The sequence below is a fragment of the Gymnoscopelus braueri genome (genome assembly GCF_963280865.1).
Source record: "Gymnoscopelus braueri genome assembly, chromosome: 11".
NCBI classification, from domain to species: domain Eukaryota; kingdom Metazoa; phylum Chordata; class Actinopteri; order Myctophiformes; family Myctophidae; genus Gymnoscopelus; species Gymnoscopelus braueri.
The window spans coordinates 25720554-25732676 of NC_137613.1; the positions used below are offsets into that span (position 1 = coordinate 25720554).

Sequence of the window (12123 nt, forward strand, 5' to 3'; positions counted from 1 at the left end):
GCAGTTACGGTAAAATACCAACAGCAAGTTCACGTACACTGAGCATATTGTCCATGGGACATTCGGACATCAACCAGTCAGTGTCCCAAAAAGGAAATCCATCGTCGCTGCATGGCATGGAAATGAATGGCATTATAAATTCTAGAGGCCTGCCAGCTGTAGTAAATACTAGCTGTGTAATATAGTGATGCTATTACCAAGAGTGTCCATAAAGAAAGAGAGAATGTATCCAACATGCAGAATGTGACCATCTCTGTGTCTCTCTCGTACACTTCACATGCATGCATACATTACGCACAAATGGCAATCCTATAATTTATTCACAACACCATGTGTAAAACTGAAGGGAAGATTAATTATTTATCACCAGCCTAAATATTCCATTTAAAAACTAACATTTGTCCAAGTTCAAGTTTAGTCTTCGAGATATGCTGACATGACTTAAGGTTGGGAAATCATTGGGAAATATCCCCCATAGGGAGGAAGAAATTAAAGGATGAATATTCCCAGGTTCATTTTGTGCATCTAGCATGCAATCCCTGTCTTGCCCTTTGTCAGCCATACTCCCTACCCACATCAGATTATTAACAAACCATGGCTTTATTCATTTTAATATCACCCCCTGACACACTTTCTGAATTTAACCCCACACTCTCCCCTATTTATCTTTCAACATATCACCCTTTCTTTTCACCCTGCACACTGTACAGTAGCTCTCTCCACTGATTAGCCCACATTTCTTCATAAAAAACGGACAGAAGGCACGCACGCACGCACGCGCGCGCACACGCACACACACACACACACACACACACACACACACACACACACACACACACACACACACACACACACACACACACACACACACACACACACACACACAGCTCATTTCAGGCATGGATGAGTTATTGAGAGCCAATGCTTGATCTCCATTTGATTTCCCTTTTCTACTGTCCCTGCACACAGCAGTACTTCTCTGTGCTCTCTTACAGTGTGTCCCCTGTCCTCTCTCTCTCTCTCTCTGCTCCTCCCTCCCTCAGTACTAGATGTCTAGGTACGTAGAACCTCTGTTATTCATTCCATGTCTATGGACTTTAAAATGGTTGAAGGCTCCGTGCCGTAGAGGATGAAAACTACCGCAGCTGTCAGAATGGGATGAATCCAGAGGACTGATGGAAACCTCACCGGACTGTTCTGTATTCAAGTCACATATTCCTCTCTAGAGAATATGCAAATCACCAGAGCCTGTTAAAATGCTGGGAACCCTTTATTGCCGGTGCAGCACCATATAAAAGCGAAGTATTACGGGTGGGTGGTCGTTATCATATTTCCCCCTGTCTGCCAGAGCACAAAAGGCTGTCCCTGCGAACAGTTACATTCATTCCGAGGATACAGAGGTTACTTGGTCCAGTGTGAAAAGAATAGACACAATACAAATCTCCTTTTGATAGCATTCAACAGTTGCTTGCTCACAGTTCAGATGAAATCTTTTCATATAACTTATTAGGCCTGTTTTGCAATCTGATGCAGGTACATAAAAGTGCTTCTGTATTAGAAGAGGTTTGTTCTAACACATCCAGTTCATGTCAACAAACCCTTTACTGCCAAACGCAGAAACTTTTCTAGCTGCTAGAACATGTTGTGGTTCTTCAGAAGAGAAATGGTATCAAAGCTTTCCTCGATTTTGGGTAGTCCTCAAACTTTGCAAGGTACCACCTAGACAGAGAGAGGTAAAGAGAGACAGATGAAGAGAGGGAGAAACAAACAGAGAAACATTTTGTTGTGTGTTGCACAAAAAGCATATTGTGCAAAGCAGTCCATGTACTCTTTGCAAACGTGTGAACTGCGTGGGTGTATGAGACCATGTGTGCATGCAGGGTTCGATTTGGAAAAAGCAATTATATTATATATATATATATATATATATATATATATATATATATATATATATATATATGTATATACACTTCATTGTATGACAAATAGTGAAATAGTGAACATGTCACATTGTGATCTTGTAGATCTGCTATTTATTTTTGTGACAATTTTTTTTAAAGCTGAACCCTAGTGCCCCTATTCTGGGGCGAACATTCGTCAAAAATGGCAGATGTACAATCTCACAACAAGCTTGTAGATCTTTGGGGTAGAGGGAAAAAGGAGCGAACCAAGTATAGAGAGCCCTTGGAGACCACGGTCAACTAAGACTAGGGTTTAAGTGATTAAATTGCAAAATTGTGATATTATCATTATATGAAACATATCAGACAGTCTACATTGCCCAAAAGGAAATGCATGCATTTAATTCAGCCTGACCAGAAGCAGGGATAAAACATTTCCCCACGGTGATAAAAATGAATGAGTGGGGGTGGGTGGGGGTATCAAAAGCAGAGGCATGCGCATGGATCCCCCCCACCAAATTGCACCCTGTGCGTGTGCACATTTCATTGTTGTTATTCTTACTTGTGATGGGCCACAGCTCTACTGGACAGAACCACAGCGGTGAAGATGGAGAAGGCTGCACTGTGGACAGAGTAGCCAGCCAGAGCAAAGCCCGCCCACTCTGTTATCTCTCCAAAGAAGTTGGCTCCAGACACATACTCAAACACACCGCCTACAGGTGGAATGCACAGAGATTAGATCCGGTATGCCACTCATTTCTGTTACGTCAGGAAAGAATTATCTCGACATTTCATTGTGTAAGAGAATAAATGGTGGACTTTCATCAAGTGGAATTAATTTATTAGGCCAATAAATCTATAAACAGCCAATCAGTAGACCCCAATCCAGCTGTCGACAAAGTGCAAGTGGTGAAAGACAGCGTTAAAATGCATAAACATGTCTACGGTAGCTTCCTCTCACACTGACCATAGATGGTTGGTGAACATTCCCGTTTTGACAACAGGCCATGTGCACAGTAGCGCCCTAGCCTCTGTGAAAATGTCAGATTCTTGGCTGAGAAGATTCCAGACATGCCTGGAAGTTCATTTGGAGTAAACTCAGCTAAAAGCTTCCTCCACAGCCTGGCCTGCTATTTCCACAAGGCCTCGAGGCAGACAGTATCAACAGGCTCATTACAAGTTCACTGGAGGCTCAAGTTGCTAATGTCATAGTGACAGTCTGAGCAACCCTTTCTGAGAACCTTTCATTGATCTTACATTTGTTTAAAAAAAACATGGATGTGCAGAGTTTTTGTAGCCTACAAAAATTAAAAAAAAATGCGGAATAGGGTGGTTTACTTGTTTGCTTGTATTGTAAATTAAAGCTAGTGAAGTTTAATATACTGTACAAACTTGACTGAAATAGTTTTATCTATGAAAGTTGTTTACTTGTATTTATTTGTTTGCTTATAAGTTGAATATTCTCAAATAGAATCTTCAATCAAACCCACGTTTTTCAAGATTTTGCACTTATACAAAATATTGGTCAAAACACCAGGATCGGGGCCAAAAATCTGGCATCAGTTGGGCCCTACTGACAAGTTTGTCCTCTGAAAAGGCAAAAGACGAGTCCTGACATATGCTCAGGCTGCTGTCTGACATGATTAGCATCAACTGCATTGTCTTGGGAATAATCTTCTTCCTTTTTCTCTCTTGCTCTCTTATTCACTCAGGGTTGTCACAATCATGACATTTTAGTTGACGATTAATTGTCATCAAATTAATTGCAAATAATGTTTTAATTGTGTTTTTGGCATTGTCCACATTGGAACAAATAAATAAAAATTACATTTCTGTGTGCCTTTTAGGCTTTGAAAACAAAAAATCACACCCAGTGTGAAGTGAGCGGTGTTATTTAGAAACAACAGTGGTCATCACAGTGATGGAAGCTCACTTAAAAAGAAAATGATTTTTTGAAGTGCGTGGTGCTATTTATAGGTTATTATTTCACCATGCGTCTCGCTAGCCAATCAAAGCAAAGGGTCTGAATAGAGTCAGCCAATCACGGTACGGCGAAAAGGGTGTGAATAGAGTCAGCCAATCACAGTACAGGGAAAGACGAATTCCCAACAACAACTTCAACTCCTCAGATCTTGTTCCCCCTAAATTCGACAAACATGGGGAAAAATGCATTCTACTATACTGACATCAAAATGTGGAATGCCCTACCAACAAAGCAACTCACTTCAAAGGAATGGCTCACATAGTCTTGAGGTTAAACTGGGTGCAGATTCTTGACTTGATGCCCTACCAACAGCCATTAAACATCTCGGTGTCGGGGTAGCTCAGTCGGTAGAGCACTCGCCTTCTGACCACAAGGTCAAGGCAGGGGTTCAATCCCGGGCACCGCCAACTCAGCGTATGAGTATTAGGGCTTGGGTTGTAGGAAGACATGCGGTAAGTATACTGATGGTAGGTGTTGCGCTCCACCTCAGAAATCCATCTCCCAGGGGTCTAGCGCGTTGCAAAAAAGATAGACTCCTGCACTCAGGTTGCGCTCTGGCTGATACTGACAATAAGCCTCTCCGACCGACTTACTTAGTTAAACATCTCGATTCCCTATCCACACTTAAAAACTGACCTAAAACATGGCTGTCCTCAAATTATAATTGGAATTAGAATTCTATCCCCTACCAGCACTTGTTTGAGAGTCAAACAACGCACTCCCTCAGCGAGCTCTATGGAAGGAGCGGCACCCTCTGCCCCCGGCCCCTACCCTGCTTTTTTCTGTAAATATATATTTTGCTCCTAGTGTTAGTGTTAGTTCTATTAGTGTTGATACTGATATGTAACGTATTGAATGTATTGTATGAATTGAGTACAATGGACCATAATGGAAACAAGCCCTCCAGGGCTTTTTGTGTTATGCTTTTAGCATAGCTTTTTTGACTGTAGCCTACTGCCAGCTCAGTGGCCTTGAGGTTGGAATGTCCACCCTGAGATTGGGAGGTCGGGCTGGATCCCTAACCGCCCCGGGTCATACCAAAGACAAAAAAAATGGGACCCAATGCCTCCCTGCTTGTCACTCAGCATTAAGGGTTGGATTGGGGGTAAGTCCCTGCGACATGCTAGCGTCATGTCAGGGGGTGTACTTGTCCATCAAGCTGCCTCACGCTACAGAGGATAGGCTCCTGCCCTATGGGCCTCATGGCTCGGCATGGCTAACTACTGCCGTACAGTTAACAAACAGGTTAATAAAGTATTCAATGAATGAAGCAGTCAAAAATGTTATAGTGTCACAGGTTTACAGGTGTAAAAAAGTGGGTGAAATTCTTTGTCGTACAAGCTCCCATAATTGCATTTATCAAGAAAGTGAAAAAGAATAGAGAGATATAAAGAAACAGGGACAACAGGTCAGATATGTCACAAATTCCTAAAAATGAGTAGAGTAACATATATACATAAGGAGCAAGGTAAAAAACAACAACAATAACAATAGTAATAAAAATAGCAGCGGATATAGAAACATAGTCCCTTGTGCGTACGTACAGTATAGTCTCACATGCAGGTGAGACATTATTTAGCAGCAGATATCAGACATGTCAGTGTCTTCATAAGTGGCAGTGCCAGTGTAGCAGCAGTGGAGAACCCCTGCAGTCTTACAGTATATATGTTACAGGGAAATTGGCATTCCAGGGAAATTGAAAAAGGAGCGCTTGTTTTTACCACCCACCCAGGCAATTCTGTATAACCAACACTAGAGGGCAATGAATGCAAGCCACACGCATGTGTGCGCACGCGTGTGCGTGTGTGCATGCGCACACATGCACACGCACACATGTGTGTCGTCGTGGACACTAGATAGTAACCATAGACTGTTACCCATGAAAAGATCTATTCTCCCCCTATCGGTTCACAACTCGGACGGCGCTGATTCGACTAGCAGACCTTCGGCCGGTCGGCGCGGGCACTCGCGAGTGCACCTCCTCGGCCTCAAGCTCTGCTGAGTCGGCGCGCCTCCGTCATGGACAATAACTATTATCACGTGTGCGTGTGAACGCGTGTTCAGCGTTCCCCTAGCGTAGCTTCCTGGTTGCTATGTGGGGGGGAACAACAAAAGCCAGGTCGGCCTCGCATCAAAGCCCCGCCTCGCGCCTCCTCCTCCTCCTCCTCCTCACCATGTCTCGAAAAGCCCCGCCTCGCGCCGAAGCCCCGTGCCTAAAAGCGAGCGCTCCTCTTTCAATTTCCCTGGAATGTCAATTTCCCTGTGACATATACACAGAAAAAAGTTATTCTGTGTGGTAGCCGGTGTCGTCAGGACAGCCTGGCAACAGGCGGGGTCAGCACTTGTTCAACAGTCTGATGGTAGCCAGGTGGAAACTGTTCAGAAATCTGGTGGTATGACTTTGGATACATAGGTATCGCTTGCCTGGCCGTGTGAGCAGCTTGTAGCCAGGGTGGGGAGTGTCCTTGATGAGTCGCTCAGCTTCGGCTACACACCGCTTTTCGTATATTCCATGGAGGGAAAGAGGCTTAACTCCGACAATGTGCTGGGCCCTCCACACCACCCTCTGTAGGGCTTTCCGTTTGACAGCGGCGCAGTTCCCATACCAGGCGCTGAATTTCTTCGGGCGAGGGAGGCGAGGGAGGCGAGGGAGACAGGGCAGGAGTTGCTGATCCTTTTTTACCATGTGCGTGGTCTGTGTGTCCCATTTGAGTTTCTCGGAGATGTGTGCATCAAGGAACTTGAAGTCACTGTCCCTCTCCACTGCAACACCATCGATGAATATAGGGGCACAGGGCAGACATGACAAATAACTTAAAGGTAGGGTAAGTGATTTACTTTGGTTAAAATAAGTGTTAAATAGCTCTACATTCTGATAGTACTCATTGCTATAGAGTGTTTGTTAAGTAAAAGGAGTCTCCCATGTCTCTCCAGCTCTTTATTAAACAGAAAATGCATTTTCAGTGCTCTCTCCTGATTAGCTTAAATGCTGTCACCTACCTGAAAATGATTTATATTCTGTTTACTAAAGAGCTGGAGAGACCCCTGTAGCAATGATTACTATCAGAATATAATACTTTAACCTTTTAACAAAAAACTTTTTTTTTACCAAAAAATATCACTTACCCTACCTTTAAATATACAAAGCCCGGGCCGTATAATATTATTTTACTTTGCTGATCTACACATGATGTGCCCTAAATGGATGCCTCCAAAATACTCAAAGTAGGGTTCAAAGGTTCAAAGATATTAAAAGACTGTGGACAACATGGAAATAATGATGTAAATATGACATTGCTCTTAATTTCATCCAGCATTTTTTAGACCGATTCTAACATTCATGCAAAAATAATTGCAATTAGCTCAAATAATTGTGATCAGGGGATTATGTAATAATTGTAACTGGTCTACATTACATTACATTACAGTCATTTACTCATCCATGCCTGCCAACACGCGTGCACGTGGTGATGTGAGTCACTTTCACACCAGCCAAATCCTTTCACATATCAGAGTCAACACAGCCAGATCGTTTTTTATCATTCACTCGTGTATGTATCCACTGTGGGTAGACCAACCGGTGATCCTGTATTATAATGTAATTACGGTACATGGGACTGTGGTTAGATCATTGATCTAATTTGACTGCATGTACAGGTCGGTTGTCAACCCAACGATTTTCCATTTGAATTGGAAAACTGAGACCTGGGGTGTGGAGCTCAGCCTGGCCCAGATCTTGTGAAACAACAAATTGGAAACAAGAGAAGTCCAGGCAATGGACCGATAATTCAATAATGGACATTACGCAACAAGTGTGCATTCATGGGTTACGTTGTCTTTATGTAGACATTTCTGACTGCCTAATCAGGTTTGGCATGGTAAGAATGAGCAATTCTAAGCATGTTCATTAGATTCTACACTAACATGTGATATTAGTTGCAGAGTGAGTAAAAAAATGCACCCAGGGGTGCAAACCCTGCCCCAAAATCTAATGGGTGGATTATTGCCATGAAACTCACTGAATGTATTCATATTCCCACAGGTTGAGACCCCACTGATTTTGATGACCACGTGGCCTTTCTGGCAGCTCCACCTGTAGTTCCAAATGTCCATTTGCCATTGGATTTTTGACCATCATCGCTGTTGGGCAAAAACCTTGCATCTCCTTATCTTTTTCAGAATGCCCTATTTTATATTTCATCGTATAACAGTGTCACGCAAAAGCAGTGACAATAGCTGATCTAACGTCTCAACAACGAGTCACGATGCATTGTGAGCTTGTAGATAATTTTCTCAATTTTTGAAATAGTTAGAATTTTACCTATGATATGCCAAAAATAGGGACACAATGCTGAACATGGTTAAGTGTGGCTGTGGGTTTTATAAATATTAATAAAAAACTAAAAAGGATTAACAAGAGCTTGTGACTAAATAACAACTACATTGGATCGGATATCTGAACGATATCTCCAATAGGCATAAGTCATACAGATAATTAACTGAAATTCCTTCAGAAGAACTGAAAGGCTACAGCCAAAGCAATGCATTGCACAGTTACTGTAGCTTAGAAATCAGTTATTTTTGGCGAGCGACAGCGCCGCGTGATGAAGCATAAATTAGGCTTCAGAGATCTCCACTGTGGTAAAAGAAACCTTCCATGCTGACGTTTCCATTTAACAGGCTGGCTGTCTTACCTCCTGTGGTGGACAGTAACTAAATACATTTACTTGAGTACTGTACTTAAGTGCATTGTTTTTACCTTTTTTTTTGCAAGCACATGACTCTCATTCCGCTACATTTCAAATAGAAATATTGTACTTTTGACTCCACTTAGATTTCTAGGAAGGGACTCTTGGGAGTGGGACCCAAACTTATAAAAAGACATTATGAATTAATCACTTAAGCTCTACTACAAATCTAATGAATATAGCCGTAGATCTGCTATTTTCACTTTATGAAAATATAGTGGAAAATGTTTGGAAAATGTTTGGAAAATGTTTGGAAAATGTTTGGAAAATGTTTGGAAAAATGTTTGGAAAATGTTTGGAAATGTTCGAGATGTATAAGGCTTACCTCTGGGAACCTTATAACCGGTCTCCCCAGGCTTCCTCAGGTTCCTCAGGATGTGGTCAGAATAGACGTTCACCAGCCAACCAAACAGCCACAGTCCACATCCTGGAAACCAAGCAACAAAAAGTTGATTATTAGAGCACTTTACTGACCTGAAGGAAAGGCCAGTGAGATGTCGTCATTTTATGTTTTAAAGCAACGCTACTTTGTAGAGCCCGACCAATGCTGGATTGTAGGGTCTGATGCCGTGTCTGCATGTCTATTTGAGAACATTTAACTTATAAGCAAACAAAGAAATAGAAGAAGAAGAAAAAAACATAACTAACCATAACTAAAAACGTTTATATATTCAACTTCAATATATGATAAGAACATTTAACTTTAATTACACAATGAACAAGCAAACAAGTAAATATAAAATACACACATAAACTGAACTTAATTTTATTTAACCACTGAAACCCTATAACAACATTTTCCAAAATAGCCGATCCACAAGCTCATAATGCAGTGCAACGCTAAAAATCAGGATACATCAGCTGCATAATTGCCAATACCGATGTTGTCAAAAAAGTCTTATATTGGCCAATATATCGGCCAAACCGGTATATTGATCGGGCCCTACTACTTTTTTCACCGTATTCATCTGTATTTCCATTGCTGCGCTTCATCGAAGGGCACCGTCTCAGAAAGAGGAGAGGACAACACCACAGGTGACAGGTGTCACTTACCTCCAACAGTGGCGTAAAGTAACATTACACCACAGTACATTTGCTCAAGTACTGTACTTAAGTACAATGTTATTTTTACTTTACTGGAGTATTTCCAATTTTTAAAGCTTTTCCTACTCCATTACATCTCAGAGGAAAATATTGTACTTTTACTCCACTACAATTATTTGAAAACTTTAGTTACTAGTTACTTTTAGATTTGTATTATTATTAAGTAAAAGTACTTTTTTCCACCACTGACCTCCAATGAAGCAGGGGTGTGTAATCCAGTCTGCCGGGTACGCAGCATAGTGGCTCAGGTATCTGACCTGCATGTAGCCATTGTAGACACAGAAAATGAAGGCCAGGACGAAGGATGCAACGGGTGTCGCTTTACCTCCTCTGATTAAAAATGGATAGATGAGGGACCTGGGGTAAGACAAGATACAATGAGATAAGATAAACCTTTATCGATCCCCCCAGAGGGAAATTCTGGTGTCATAGCAGTATCATCAGCAGCAGCAGCAGTAAGCAAGAAATCAGGTTAGAATAAGAGACACAAACACATACCATCTTGTTTTTTTGTTTAGTAGTAGCACATTTTGTAATAAATTAAAATGTTATATAATTAAGCGGTGAGGTTCTAAGCCCTCCTGGGGTTTCTTACCTCACCGGCACAACAACTATCTGTCATCTTTCCTAGGAAAGAAGCAGTATACTATGCATATGTATATGCCATTAGGCTTTCAAGGGCTTTTTAATCCTATTTAGTTGACCTTGTATTTTAAACTGTACTTTCATGTGCTTTTCTATCTGCAAACTTCTAAATAAAGTATTCTAGCAATCAAACATATATACTGTTGTGCAAATCAAATAAATCAAATAAAATCAAATAAATCAAAAGATAAATAACAAATAAAATACAATAATGAGCCTATATTAAACATAATTTAATAGAATAGGAATACATCAGCACATGTCAGTTATCATGGCTGACAACCTTTTGAATAACAATATCATGGACATGTTGTAAGCCTATTAACATTTTTTGGTAGGTTTATAGTGAAAGCAACAACTCCAGCACACTGTCTTCAAATGCACTTTGCACACCTTTGTAGGTGTGCAAGAGACTTGCTTTTTAATGGTATGGTTTATAGTGACATTTCAATCACAATGGAATAGTCGCTCATCCTGTCACCCTTTATTTCATATAAAGGGTGACATTATATGAAATGTGTAAATTCAATCACCTACCTATGAATGTAGTGGCACAAATACATGGCTATCAATATCTGGTTGGGCATCTGTGAGGTTTTTGCGGGAGACGTCCACAGGAGCAGACACAGGGGCACCGAGAAGGCAGGCAGCTCCTGGACGAACCAGGCGAACTTGACATTGACTGGAAAGCCATACTTGCCGGTGGTATATCGGCCATAAGGGACGTTCTCGAACAGCAGGGCGAAGAACGTGCACACTGCCATGAACATCATCAAGTAAGCCATGCAGTCCAGGACATGCAGCTCCTCTTCATCAGAGGAGAACAACATAGAGAGGAGCGCGTCCATCTCAGCTGGAGACCAGAATTATCAGTCAAAAAGTCATAAATAAATACAAATACAAATGCAGAAATAGAAATACTAACAAAAATCTGCAAACTGGAGAATACTGGTAGTATAATGTAAGTGACAGTATGTGAAGAATGAATGATGTCAGTGTAACAGCACGTGAACCTGCCGCTATGTAACAACTAATGTTGCCAGATCTTGCGAGAGTAATAAGCAACCACTCTTAAAACAAGCCCGGTCACAAGAGCCCTTTAAACCTGGCTATTTTCAAAACAATCCTGAAAAAGGATTGCAACTGATTGCAAGTTGCGGCTAGTTGCATTGGTGTGGATAGATAGAGTTATATAGGCCGGGGTGGGCAGCATTTATTTCCAGAGGGCCATACTGACTTTGATAAAGTGAGTGAAGGGCCACACGTGCAATTTACAATTGAATTGAAACTTGAAACACATAGTGCTGAATTATGTTAAAACTGCATGAATTTGGTAGACCTGCCAGACTAATTTAGAATAGGTCCAAGAATTTGTTTGTTACAAAATGTAATGTACAAAATGCTTTTTTTTTTTTTACAGCTGTACTGTACTCTATCACTCTGGTGTACTCTCTGTACGAGGTTACCAATGAAAGATTGCTTATAAAAACAATCCATGTCAATGCTGTATCAACTTTTAAATGAGCCTATAAATGTCTAAATGTTATCTGATATGCACCACTCCATCAGGTCACTGATAAAACACATTGCATTGTTATAAATATGGACTCAAGGCAGACTGTTGCACTGTTACATTATAAACATAAAACATTTGAGTACATACGGATGGAGGAATGCAGGTATGTACTCAAATGGTAAATATTCATTACAATTAATTGGAGTCGAGTTAAATTAATTTGTC

General features: G+C 41.2%; 1 protein-coding gene across 2 annotated transcripts; it reads right to left on the bottom strand.

Annotated features, from left to right (window-relative positions):
- Positions 1-1251: 1251 nt before the first annotated feature.
- srd5a1 (steroid-5-alpha-reductase, alpha polypeptide 1 (3-oxo-5 alpha-steroid delta 4-dehydrogenase alpha 1)) lies at positions 1252-11397 on the bottom strand. Of its 2 annotated transcripts, XM_080441447.1 has the most exons (5): positions 10920-11397; positions 9928-10094; positions 8959-9060; positions 2464-2614; positions 1252-1719 (listed from the first exon to the last, which is right to left on the bottom strand). In XM_080441447.1, the coding sequence occupies exons 1-5, from the start codon at positions 11228-11230 to the stop codon at positions 1653-1655; spliced, it is 798 nt and encodes a 265-aa protein (XP_080297573.1). In that variant the 5' UTR covers positions 11231-11397; the 3' UTR covers positions 1252-1652. The 2 variants fall into 2 exon arrangements, with proteins under 2 accessions (XP_080297573.1, XP_080297572.1); XM_080441446.1 differs by lacking the exons at positions 1252-1719; positions 2464-2614 and adding an exon at positions 6170-6648.
- Between the last annotated feature and the right edge of the window lie 726 nt (positions 11398-12123).

Bases quoted from the DNA above. Each gene is read 5' to 3' on its own strand.
- srd5a1 (XM_080441446.1), bottom strand. From the start codon at position 11,230: ATGGACGCGCTCCTCTCTATGTTGTTCTCCTCTGATGAAGAGGAGCTG. The intron at 10,095-10,919 runs GTAGGTGATTGA...GTCTTACCCCAG, and splicing joins TTGTGCCACTACATTCATAG to GTCCCTCATCTATCCATTTT. The intron at 6,649-8,958 runs GTAAGCCTTATA...ATGGTGTTGCAG, and splicing joins CGGTTATAAGGTTCCCAGAG to TGGAGAGGGACAGTGACTTC.